The following is a 13,115-nucleotide window of genomic DNA, read 5'->3' on the forward strand; positions in this document are numbered from 1 at the left end:
CTGCGGCTACTAGGGACTTGGAAGATTCCAAGTTACTGGACGTAGTCAGGGCCTTAAAAATTTATATTTCCAGGACGGCTGGAGTCAGGAAAACTGACTCGCTTTTTATCCTGTAGGCACCCAACAAAATAGGTGCTCCTGCTTCTAAGCAGACTATTGCTCGCTGAATTTGTAGCACAATTCAGCTGGAGCATTCTGCGGCTGGATTGCCGCATCCTAAATCAGTAAAAGCCCATTCCACGAGGAAAGTGGGCTCATCTTGGGCGGCTGCCCGAGGGGTCTCCGCTTTACAACTTTGCCGAGCTGCAACTTGGTCAGGGGCAAACACGTTTGCTAAATTCTACAAATTTGATACCCTGGCTGAGGAGGACCTTGAGTTCTCTCATTAGGTGCTGCAGAGTCATCCGCACTCTCCCGCCCGTTTGGGAGCTTTGGTATAATCCCCATGGTCCTTACGGAGTTCCCAGCATCCACTAGGACGTCAGAGAAAATAAGATTTTACTCACCGGTAAATCTATTTCTCGTAGTCCGTAGTGGATGCTGGGCGCCCATCCCAAGTGCGGATTGTCTGCAATACTTGTATGTAGTTATTGCCTAACTAAGGGTTATTGTTGAGCCATCTGTTGAGAGGCTCAGTTATATTTCATACTGTTAACTGGGTATAGTATCACGAGTTATACGGTGTGATTGGTGTGGCTGGTATGAGTCTTACCCGGGATTCAAAATCCTTCCTTATTGTGTCAGCTCTTCCGGGCACAGTATCCTAACTGAGGTCTGGAGGAGGGTCATGGTGGGAGGAGCCAGTGCACACTAGATAGTACCTAATCTTTCTTTTAGAGTGCCCAGTCTCCTGCGGAGCCCGTCTATTCCCCATGGTCCTTACGGAGTTCCCAGCATCCACTACGGACTACGAGAAATAGATTAACCGGTAAGTAAAATCTTATTATATATTCCTGTACCACTATTACATGTTTCTATTTCTCAGGAAGCAACAAGACTTTCCATTGTTGATTTTCCCATTATATTGCGTAACTGAGACAGGGCTAGGAAACAAATATAAGAAGTTTTGTTTAAATAGTCAATTAAAAACGGTTTCTTCTCAGGTTTTTCTTGCATAGTTATTTTTTTTTTATTTTTATTTTTTATTTCAAACACTGTTCCATGGAGAAGGAAGATAAATCAAGTAGTGAATAAAAAGAAAGAAGAAACTATTAAACATTTTCTATAAACTATTTAATAGTTTGTTTTTTTGCGGGGAGATATGTGGTTTGGTTCTCTAGAAATCCGAATCTACCTGAATTTTGTTGATCTCAACCAAACCAAAACCTAGGGCGTCATTCTGACCCGATCGCACGCTGCAGTTTATAGCAGCGCAGCGATCAGGTCAGAACTGTGCCAGCGCTGCAGAGCGCCGGCGCATGCCAGATGGCCGGCACTGAGCTACGATCGCCTCTGCCTAATTGACAGGCAGAGGCGGTCGTTGAGGGGGGGCAAACACTGGTACGTGGGTGTGGTCCGGCCAACGCAGGCGTGGCCGGACCGTGCGGGGGGTGGGCCAGGGAGCAACGAGTTGCTAAAGCTGCGCTGGCCGGGAGCTACTCCTAAAGTGCAAAAGCATCGCCACTGTGCGATGCTTTTGCACTTCTGCGAGGGGGGGGGGGGCATCACTGACATGCGGGGCGGTATAGCACTGTGCTGGGCGTCCCCCCGCATGTCTGTTGTCATGTTCGTAGCCCTGCAAAATTTTGCAGGACTACGATCAACACGGAGTCACCCCCCTAGTCCGGATCTCTCGAGGAGATTCGGTCTGCACCAAGGGCCTAATTCAAACCTGATCGCAGCAGCAAACTCTTTCTCTAATGTGCAAAACCATGTGCACTGCAGATGTGGCAGATATAACATGTACAGACAGATAGATTTGGGTGGGTTATTTTGTTTCTGTGCAGGGTAAATACTGGCTGCTTTACTTTTACACTGCAATTTAGATTTCAGTTTGAACACACCCCACCCAACTCTCTCTGCACATCTTATATCTGCTCTACCTGCAGTACACATGGGGGGTAATTCCAAGTTGATCGCAGCAGGATTTTTGATAGCAATTGGGCAAAACCATGTGCACTGCAGGGGAGGCAGATATAACATGTGCAGAGAGAGTTAGATTTGGGTGGGTTATTTTATTTCTGTGCAGGGTAAATACTGGCTGCTTTATGTTTACACTGCAAATTAGATTGCAGATTGAACACACCCCACCCAAATCTAACACTCTCTGCACATGTTATATCTGCCTCCCCTGCAGTGCACATGGTTTTGCCCAATTGCTAACAAAAATCCTGCTGCGATCAACTTGGAATTACCCCCATGGTTTTGCCCATTAGAGAAACATTTTGCTGCTGCGATCAGGTCTGAATTAGGCCCCAAGTCCCAGTTTGGATCTTCCTGCAGTTTGTAATTCAAAATTTAAATCCAAAATTCGGGTTTTGGATCGCAAAAATTACCTGATTTTAGCTGTTTTTGTGTCAATTTCATTCTCTTTTTTTAACCAAACTAAAAACCGAATCCGAACGAAGGGCCTAATTCAGACCCTGTCGCTGATGTGCAAAAATCGCTATTATTATTTTCCTTTATTTATATGGCGCCACAAGGGATCCACAGCAGCCATTACACAGTACACAATTAAATGAGCAAACAAGAAAACAGCATTTACACTTCAAGACAATATAGAAGAGGTATAGATAACCAGGGTTTAGGTGCCATCAAAGGGAGTATGAAGTATAAGAGTGTAAGTAAGAAAAGGAAAGGCACATAAGGAAAGAAGTCCCTGCTCTTGAGAGCTTGTAATCTAAAAAGCAATTTTTGCACATTTGTGCACGAGCAAGGTCCTAAACTGAGTTCTCTTCAGAACGCAGTTTAAGACCTGGAGGGGGGCGGGAATGGGGCGTTGCTGCCGCCTTTTGTGGGCGTCAACACTCCATTTAAGGGGCCCGGTCCGGACAACGGTGGTGTGTCTGGACCGTTGCTGGGGCAAGTCATGGCGGCACGCAGCCGCTGCAACACATAACATGCCGGGTAGCTGTCTGCCTTCGCAGCTAGGCGATGCTTTGCATCACTGCGGGAAAAGGGGGGGGCTGGATCAGGCATGCGGGGTGGACTTGCCCTGTCTGGATCCGGCATGCGGGGTGGACTTGCCCTGTGCTGGGCGTTCCCCCGCATGTCAAAGAATTTAATCGTAGATGTGTATTGTTTTCACACATCTACGATTAGGCCTAAATTAGGCCCCAAAACACTTGAGGGTGGTTTTACCAAAACACGATGAACTAGAACCAAAACCATAACACAGGGGTCCATGCACATCTGTATATAAATACTGTGCTAGTATCAGAGAAGAAACCTAATAGACAGTTACCATGATCCATGAGACAGCATTGGGTTATAATGACATACTGTAAGATTGTTGTGATGCGTCTAAAAATAAAAGCATTAATGATTAAAATATATACACGTTACGTTCATTCATTGTTTTATGTATTCAAAACATTTAAGTGACCTTTACAAGGATGCCTTTTTTTAATTGATGCAAAGCCTTGGGAAGCCTATTTAACAAAGGTTTTGACAGTTCAAGTACCGCACAATCCTTGTATGCTTATCGCCTTCTCTCAGTGACATTTCAAATTAAAAATTACTTTACAGCTTTATTTTTAGACTTATGCTTTTTTTTTTAATAGTGGAAATATAAAAATATTGTTTTATATATTTATATAATTTCGTTTGTTTTTGTATTAGTTGAACTGAAGATTTCAGCTTGTGCTCTCCATTCCACAAGTGCAATTGCCAAGCAGCTACAGTATCTGGCAACATGCACATCCTCCCCTACACCAGACCATGCCCTCTCTAATCTTTAGTCAAACCTCTGTAGTGTCTGGCCGCACCACCTCTGGAGACTGGCTACACACCTACACATGGGCTACTACCACTGCATTCTCCGGTTGGGCCCTTCATGCCTCAGTCTGACACTGGCTGCCTGCAAGTATGTTACTACTGCATGTTCCAGTGGCGTGTTCTGCTTGTCCTTTCTGCCAGTGGTTGGTTGCAGCAGTTTGGCCGGGTACACATCAGGACCATGTGTTCCCGGCCTATCCGACAGCCGTCGAGACGATTTATAATGCTGCGTGTACACATTGCAGGATGCAGTGGTATGACGGCATGATGTACCATGGAATGCAGCATGGCATCATGCACAATATTTTCTGGTTGGCCGTGCAGCACAGCCAACCAGAAGAAATTATGTTTGACACATGAGAGCTCACAATTGGCCTTACACACTGTACGTCTAGACAGTATGTTGTTCCGATTTGCCCGGAAACAACATTGTGCCAGGATCGTTCATGCGTGTACCCGGCCTTAATGTCACATCATTATGATGTCTGTTTCTTTTGTCTGTTTCTTTTGTTGACTGAAATGCAGTAAAGTTTATCCTGCAAAACACATGTATTGTATCTAAACTATAGAGTTGCAACCAATTAACTGTGTTTTCCTTTTCTTTAATCAGGAAAGGCGAACAACAACGTTCAGTGGGATGAAGACTCCATTGAGTACATGGTGGCCAACCCAGTAAGGATAGTCTTTGTTTTGGTTGTCCATGGCAGAGCCTCTCGACAACTCCAGCGGATGTTTAAGGCAATTTATCACAAGGACCATTACTATTACATCCATTGCGACAAGGTAGGCAGTTACAGCTGCATCCTGTAGACTTCCACATCAAAAGATTGATGTTGTTTTTTATTTCTAGACCATTTGTAAAGTGTGATACTTATTAGTATTATATAAAGTTCAGTATGACCCTTTAACCCAAAGTAAAAGACATTCTATCTCCAAAAATAGAATTTGGTTCAGCAAATTTTGATGTCAGAAATACAAATTCTGGTTCACAATTTAAGGTGTCCATTCTACAGTATTTCAGTTTCACTGATGTCCAGTACAGTGCATCTTGACAGTCAATTCAATTAACTAGTTGTTAGCATTACCCCCTGACCACAGGCGAAACTAGACTTATGGTAATGGTTGGTCCCAATTCCAACACTGTCAGAAATTGTGTTTATTTTTCTTGACATTTTGCCACTGTCTTATGGCCAATAGTTAGGCAATAGAGTTTTCTCATTAATCTTTTCAAACATCTAAGATACCCCAATGACACCTAGATGACAATATATTGTTGCCTGACGACGGGTGAATAAACCTGAAACGTTGCTGCAAGAGGCTGCTTGAATGTGCACCCTGGCAAGTGAGGAAGGAGGGTGCTGTCTTATTGGTTTGTACGTATGTATGTATGTATATATATATATATATATATATAAACAGCGGCATCTGCACACATTCACAGAGGTACGTATAAATATAGATGCTGTAGCCACATAAAAGGTCACATATGTCCATGGATGTAATAATGCCTGCTCTTTAAAAAGGTATAGATATGTCCCTGCATGCAGCTTTTGCAAGCCATACAGAGACCAGCACACCACCATATTGTTGGATAGAGGGCAGGGGAGGCGGAGCCCGGAATGTACAAGGCGGCCATTCCTGACTGGGTGGACATTAAATACATGTATAAAACACACGGATCGGCTGTCTGGCTAATGGGTGGTCCAGTGCACAGCTGCCCAACCCCTTAAATTCACCTATGCCAATTACTGATGTGATTGGTAGTTTTAGATGGCTGTCAACTGGCACAGCTAATTGCAATACAAAGAAGAATAGGTGGAAGCTGGCAACTCCACACACACAGAGGGGACAGTTTCTCAGACAGATGAATCTGGTAAATTATTCAACATCTTTAATTATTCCTTTGATTGACTCTATTGGAGCTGTTTGTTTCTCTTTGTGTCTCTTTATCCTCATCCGGTGATAATTACCTATTTTTTTCTTTTTTCTGATACAGAGATCCAACTTCCTGCACAGGCAGGTGAACCAATTTGCCAGTCAGTACCCTAATGTCCGGATCACTCCGTGGAGAATGTCAACCATCTGGGGAGGGGCAAGTCTCCTATCCACCTACCTGCAAAGCATGAGGGATCTGCTGCAGATGTCAGACTGGTCATGGGACTTTTTCATTAATCTCAGTGCTGCAGATTATCCAGTCAGGTACAGTCATTCATTTAAGTATGTACAATATTTTACATAGAAAGGTTTAGTGTTTGATATCACAACATAGGGGGTTATGCAGAGTTGGTCGAAGATTTAGCTGCAAATAGGGGTAGACCCCCTGCCTACACAGCATGGCTGCGTAGTCAGGCAGTCCTGCGCCATGTTTCCACTCGCTAGAGATGAAGGCATCATCATCTGGCCCCCTCCCGAAAACGGCCATGACACGCCTGCTCTTCTTGCTCTCCACCCCCCAACACGATTCGCCGCCCCTGGATGCCGATCCCCTGTCAATCATGATGGGCAAACTGGCGTGACTTGAAGGGCTGTTTAGCGTGACTGCAGCAAGGATATACGGACGTATCTGTATAACGCTACCATAATTGCATGCCAGCTGGACTGCTCAGAAATGTCAAATGCAAATCACTTGTTATTACCCAATATTCCTAAGAATGAAACGTCAGCTCACCGGGAAACAGTGAGATTTTTGAGATACGATTGGGCTGATTCAGGTTTGGGAACAAATCCAGGGGTGAAAATATTTATATATATATATATATATATATATATATATCTGTCTATATCTATCTATCTATCTCAATCCATGTGACTCACGTTACATTTCATGTAAATTTTTAGAACTTTAAATGCACCGCACACAAAAATTTAGGTGAAATTCAGCATTTAGAAAAGTATGACAATAATATATGGGGTAGGTAGTCATAATTAATGCTTAGAAGCAGAAAAAAATGTACACTCTTAGTAGTTACATTTTATTGTTTATATGCGTGGCAGTTACAACTGAATGGACATACTGGGCACGATGTACTAATGTACATCGCCGCCCTGCGCCACGATGCTGATCGCATATGTACTAACATATGCGATCAGCATTGCGGAGGACAGCTCTTCCGATAAGAGCTGTCCTCCGCGATGCGCAGCGGCAGCCTGACTTCCGGGATTCGGCCCCAGAAGTCAGTCTGCGCATGCGCGGGGTGACGGGGGCGGCCGCAGGGCATGCTGGGAGGGATCCGATCGGATCCCTCACACAGAGCCGCGGAAAGAAGCCCTAAGGCTTGTATGGACGTACGTACCCCGCCGCGGCGCTGACCTGTCGGACGGGGGTTAGTACATCAGGAAAATGCGGTAAACAGGGAGTTTACCGCATTTTCCGCTTAGTACATCCCACCCACTGTAGGAACTGCTCACCTAATTATTTTTACAATATGATTGTTATAGTATACACTCTTAACTTATGATTGACACACAAACAAAAAACTTAATGATAACCAAACTATACTTAAAATCAGTTTTTACATGTGACTCATGTTACATACGAATGTGACTCACTTACATTTCTGCCCCCAGTCAAAGGGCTTTGCAACAAATTGCTCAAATCTTTAGAATCCACATGAATTAACCAAAGTAGGCCTGTTATTCTTCCTGATTAACTGTGAAGATGTATAAAATATTTAATCTGGTGGTGATGGCCTTATAAAATATGTGTAAATTAGCTGTTTTTGCATCCACTTCAAAAACTTCCCTATACAGTATGTTCAAAAAAAAAAAAAATATATATATATATATATATATATATATATAAAAATACACACACACACACCATGGTGACGGCAGCACTTTGTATAAATGACTAAGTAGGCAGGTATAACTGCAACGTTTCGGTGCTTTATTGTACCATCTTCAGGTGTATGTTTGTGCTCCTGCAGAGGCGTTTCTAATGGAGGGCACCTGGCAAATTCTACATTGGATTAGTGAGTGCTTACCTATAATTTGACTGTGTGTGTGTGTGTATATACAGTATATATACACACACACAGCGCAGGGCATGCCCCCTCAGTGACGAAAATAGGGCGTGGCTCGCAATCACGGCACTCCTGTGAAGCCACGCCCACTTTTACACAAGCCACAGCCGCTTTTCATAATCACCCGCAAATGGTCCACATATATGGGACAGCTTTATTTTTACACTGCTATTGAGAGCTCAGCTAGGACATACTCCTCTCAATTCTAATGGGTACATTTACAGAGGTGTCCAATTACATCTTGCCTTCTGGCATGTTAACCAGTCCCTCTAGTCAAAACCATGTCGTGGGGTGACTCCGTATCGCTGAGTGTCTTTATGTGCAGTTTTTTTCCATTACAATGCATCTCTGTTCACAAACGGTGTGACTACGATGCACAAGCAGCTCATGCTGATTAAAATGATATGCTGCATGACTATATTTTGTGTACGACCACGCCTGTGTCTGCATACGAAATGCTACGCTACAGTGTAGCATTTTGGATGAAGATACAGCTGCAGACGCACAGAGAATATAGGCATGACGCATATTTTAATCAGCAGAGACTGCTTGTGTGTCCTATTCACACAGTGATGCGAATAACGTGCATTTTTGGCAAAAATAGACACCAGGCACAAATGGAGTTGCACGGGATCTGTCAGCTCACTCACGCCAGGCACATTTCAAAGCTGCCACATTTATGGTGGTTTCTGCCACTGGATTTAAAGGGTCAATAATGATTACAAATAAAATAGTTTTGTATATAGTATTATTGCCCCTTTAAATGCAGCATTTGAAACCGCCGAAGACGCAGCAACTTTTAAATCACTAAAAGCTTGTTTGTGGTTAGTTGTTATGGGTTAATGCACATTTCTCTAACGTCCTAAGTGGATGCTGGGGACTCCGTAAGGACCATGGGGGATAGCGGCTCCGCAGGAGACTGGGCACATCTAAAGAAAGCTTTAGGACTAACTGGTGTGCACTGGCTCCTCCCCCTATGACCCTCCTCCAAGCCTCAGTTAGATCTCTGTGCCCGAACGAGAAGGGTGCACACTAGGGGCTCTCCTGAGCTTCTTAGTGAAAGTTTTAGTTTAGGTTTTTTATTTTCAGTGAGACCTGCTGGCAACAGGCTCACTGCATCGAGGGACTAAGGGGAGAAGAAGCGAACTCACCTGCGTGCAGAGTGGATTGGGCTTCTTAGGCTACTGGACATTAGCTCCAGAGGGACGATCACAGGCCCAGCTTGGATGGGTCCCAGAGCCGCGCCGCCGGCCCCCTTACAGAGCCAGAAGGCAGAAGAGGTCCGGAAAATCGGCGGCAGAAGACGTCCTGTCTTCAACAAGGTAGCGCACAGCACTGCAGCTGTGCGCCATTGCTCTCAGCACACTTCACACTCCGGTCACTGAGGGTGCAGGGCGCTGGGGGGGGGGCCCTGAGACGCAATAATAAACACCTTGGATGGCAAAAAAAATGCATCACATATAGCTCCTGGGCTTTATGGATGCATTTAACCCCTGCCAAAATACATAAAAAAACGGGAGATAAGGCCGCCGATAAGGGGGCGGAGCCTATCTCCTCAGCACACTGGCGCCATTTTCCCTCACAGCTCCGTTGGAGGGAAGCTCCCTGGCTCTCCCCTGCAGTCACTACACTACAGAAAGGGTTAAAAAAGAGAGGGGGGCACAAATTAGGCGCAGTATTAACTATACAGCAGCTATAAGGGGAAAAACACTTATATAAGGTTATCCCTGTATATATATAGCGCTCTGGTGTGTGCTGGCAAACTCTTCCTCTGTCTCCCCAAAGGGCTAGTGGGGTCCTGTCCTCTATCAGAGCATTCCCTGTGTGTGTGCTGTATGTCGGTACTTTTGTGTCGACATGTATGAGGAGAAAAATGATGTGGAGACAGAGCAGATTGCCTGTAATAGTGATGTCACCCCCTAGGGGGTCGACACCTGAGTGGATGAACTGTTGGAAGAAATTACGTGACAGTGTCAGCTCTGTATAAAAGACAGTGGTTGACATGAGACAGCCGGCTACTCAGCTTGTGCCTGTCCAGACGTCTCATAGGCCGTCAGGGGCTCTAAAGCGCCCGTTACCTCAGATGGCAGATATAGACGCCGACACGGATACTGACTCCAGTGTCGACGGTGAAGAGACAAATGTGACTTCCAGTAGGGCCACACGTTACATGATTGAGGCAATGAAAAATGTTTTACACATTTCTGATAATACGAGTACCACCAAAAAGGGGTATTATGTTCGGTGAGGAAAAACTACCTGTAGTTTTCCTGAATCTGAGAAATTAAATGAGGTGTGTGATGATGCGTGGGTTTCCCCCGATAACAACTGCTAATTTCTAAAATGTTATTGACATTATATCCTTTCCCGCCAGAGGTTAGGGTGCGTTGGGAAACACCCCCTAGGGTGGATAAAGCGCTCACACGCTTGTAAGGGCTCTATCCTCTCCTGAGATGGCCGCCCTTAAGGATCCTGCTGATAGAAAGCAGGAGGGTATCCTAAAATGTATTTACACACATACTGGTGTTATACTGCGACCAGCAATCGCCTCAGCCTGGATGTGCAGTGCTGGGTTGGCGTGGTCGGATTCCCTGACTGAAAATATTGATACCCTAGATAGGGACAGTATATTTTTGCCTATAGAGCATTTGAAAGATGCATTTCTATATATGCGTGATGCACAGCGGAATATTTGCCGACTGGCATCAAGTCTAAGTGCGTTGTCCATTTCTACCAGTAGAGGGTTATGGACACGTCAGTGGTCAGGTGATGCGTATTCCAAACGGCATTTGGAAGTATTGCCTTATTAAGGGGAGGAGTTATTTGGGGTCGGTCTTTCAGACCTGGTGGCCACGGCAACAGCTGGGAAATCCACGTTTGTACCCCAGGTCGCCTCTCAACATGAGAAGACGCCGTATTATCAGGCGCAGTCTTTTCGTGGATAAGCGGGCAAAAGGTTCCTCATTTCTGCCCCGTGACAGAGGGAGAGGAAAAAGGCTGCAGAAATCAGCCAGTTCCCAGGAACAGAAACCCTCTCCCGCCTCTGCCAAGCCCTCAGTATACGCTGGGGCTTTACAAGCAGAATCAGGCACGGTGGGGGGCCCGTCTCAATGAATTTCAGCGCGCAGTGGGCTCACTCGCAAGTAGACCCCTGGATCCTTCAGGTGATATCTCAGGGGTACATATTAGAATTCGAGACGTCTCCCCCTCGCCGTTTCCTAAAGTCGGCTTTACCGATGTCTCCTTCTGACAGGGAGACAGTTTTGGAAGCCATTCACAAGCTGTATTCCCAGCAGGTGATAATCAAGATACCCCTCCTGCAACAGGGAACGGGGTATTATTCCACACTGTTGTGGTACCGAAGCCGGACGGCTCGGTGAGACCGATTCTAAATCTAAAATCTTTGAACACTTACATACAGAGGTTCAAATTCAAGATTGAGTCACTCAGAGCAGTGATTGCGAACCTGGAAGAAGGGGACTACATGATGTCTCGGGACATCAAGGATGCTTACCTTCATGTCAAAATTTACCCTTCTCACCAAGGGTACCTCAGGTTTATGGTACAGAACTGTCACTATCAGTTCAGACGCTGCCGTATGGATGGTTCACGGCACCCCGGGTCTTTACCAAGGTAATGGCCGAAATGATGATATTCCTTCAAAGGAAGGGAATTTTAGTTATCCCTTACTTGGACAATTCCCTGATAAGGGTAAGATCCAGGGAACAGTTGGAGGTCGGTGTAGCACTATCTCAGGTAGTGTTGCTGCAGCACGGTTGGATTCTCAATATTCCAAAATCGCAGCTGGTTCCGACGACTTGTCTTCTGTTCCTAGGGATGATCCTGGACACAGTCCAGAAAAAGGTGTTTCTCCCGGAGGAGAAAGCCAGGGAGTTATCCGAGCTAGTCAGGAACCTCCTAAAACCGAGCCAAGTCTCAGTGCATCAATGCACAAGGGTTCTGGGTAAAATGGTGGCTTCCTACGAAGCAATCCCATTCGGCAGATTCCACGCAAGAACTTTCCAGTGGGACCTGCTGGACAAATGGTCCAGGTCGCATCTTCAGATGCATCAGCGGATAACCCTGTCACCAAGGACAAGGGGACCCTCCTGTGGTGGTTGCAGAGTGCTCATCTTCTAGAGGGCCGCAGTTTCGGCATTCAGGACTGGGTCCTGGTGACCACGGATGCCAGCCTGCGAGGCTGGGGAGCAGTCACACAGGGAAGGAATATCCAGGACTTATGGTCAAGCCTGGAGATATCACTTCACATAAATATCCTGAAGCTAAGGGACATTTACAATGCTCTAAGCTTAGCAAGACCTCTGCTTCAAGGTCAGCCGGTGTTGATCCAGTCGGACAACATCACGGCAGTCACCCACGTAAACAGACAGGGTGGCACAAGAAGCAGGAGGGCAATGGCAGAAGCTGCAAGGATTCTTCGCTGGGCGGAAAATCATGTGATAGCACTGTCAGCAGTATTCATTCCGGGAGTGGACAACTGGGAAGCAGACTTCCTCAGCACGACCTCCACCCGGGAGAGTGGGGACTTCACCCAGAAGTCTTCCACATGATTATAAACCGTTGGGAAAAACTCGACAGGTATTGCGCCAGGTCCAGGGACCCTCAGGCAATAGCTGTAGACGCTCTGGTAACACCGTGGGTGTACCAGTCAGGGTATGTGTTCCCTCCTCTGCCTCTCTTACCCAAGGTACTGAGATTGATAAGATGGAGAGGAGTAAGCACTATATTCATGGCTCCGAATTGGCCAAGAAGGACTTGGTAACCGGAACTTCAAGAGATGCTCACGGAGGATCCGTGGCCTCTACCTCTAAGAAGGGACCTGCTCCAGCAAGGACCCTGTCTGTTCCAAGACTTACCGCGGCTGCGTTTGACGGCATGGTGGTTGAACGCCGGATCCTGAAGGAAAAAAGGCGTTCCGGATGAAGTCATCCCTATCCTGATCAAAGCCAGGAAGGATGTAACCGCAAAAACATTATCACCGCAATTGGCGAAAATATGTTGCGTGGTGCGAGGCCAGTAAGGCCCGACGGTGGAAATTCAACTGGGTCGATTCCTACATTTCCTGCAAACAGGAGTGTCTATGGGCCTGAAATTGGGGTCCATTAAGGTTCAAATTTCGGCCCTGTCAAAACTAGC

General features: G+C 45.9%; 1 protein-coding gene across 2 annotated transcripts in view; it reads left to right on the forward strand.

The window, feature by feature from the left end:
- The window catches only part of XYLT1 (xylosyltransferase 1), a 585,745-nt gene that overhangs the window by 427,430 nt on the left and 145,200 nt on the right, over window positions 1–13,115 (forward strand). For both annotated transcript variants that reach the window (XM_063934388.1, XM_063934387.1), the window contains 2 exons: window positions 4,547–4,719; window positions 5,933–6,135. In XM_063934388.1, coding sequence (XP_063790458.1) covers window positions 4,547–4,719; window positions 5,933–6,135 — 376 coding nt within the window. The remainder of the gene's footprint in view (window positions 1–4,546; window positions 4,720–5,932; window positions 6,136–13,115) is intronic.

The sequence above is a fragment of the Pseudophryne corroboree genome, chromosome 7, assembly GCF_028390025.1.
Source record: "Pseudophryne corroboree isolate aPseCor3 chromosome 7, aPseCor3.hap2, whole genome shotgun sequence".
NCBI lineage: Eukaryota > Metazoa > Chordata > Amphibia > Anura > Myobatrachidae > Pseudophryne > Pseudophryne corroboree.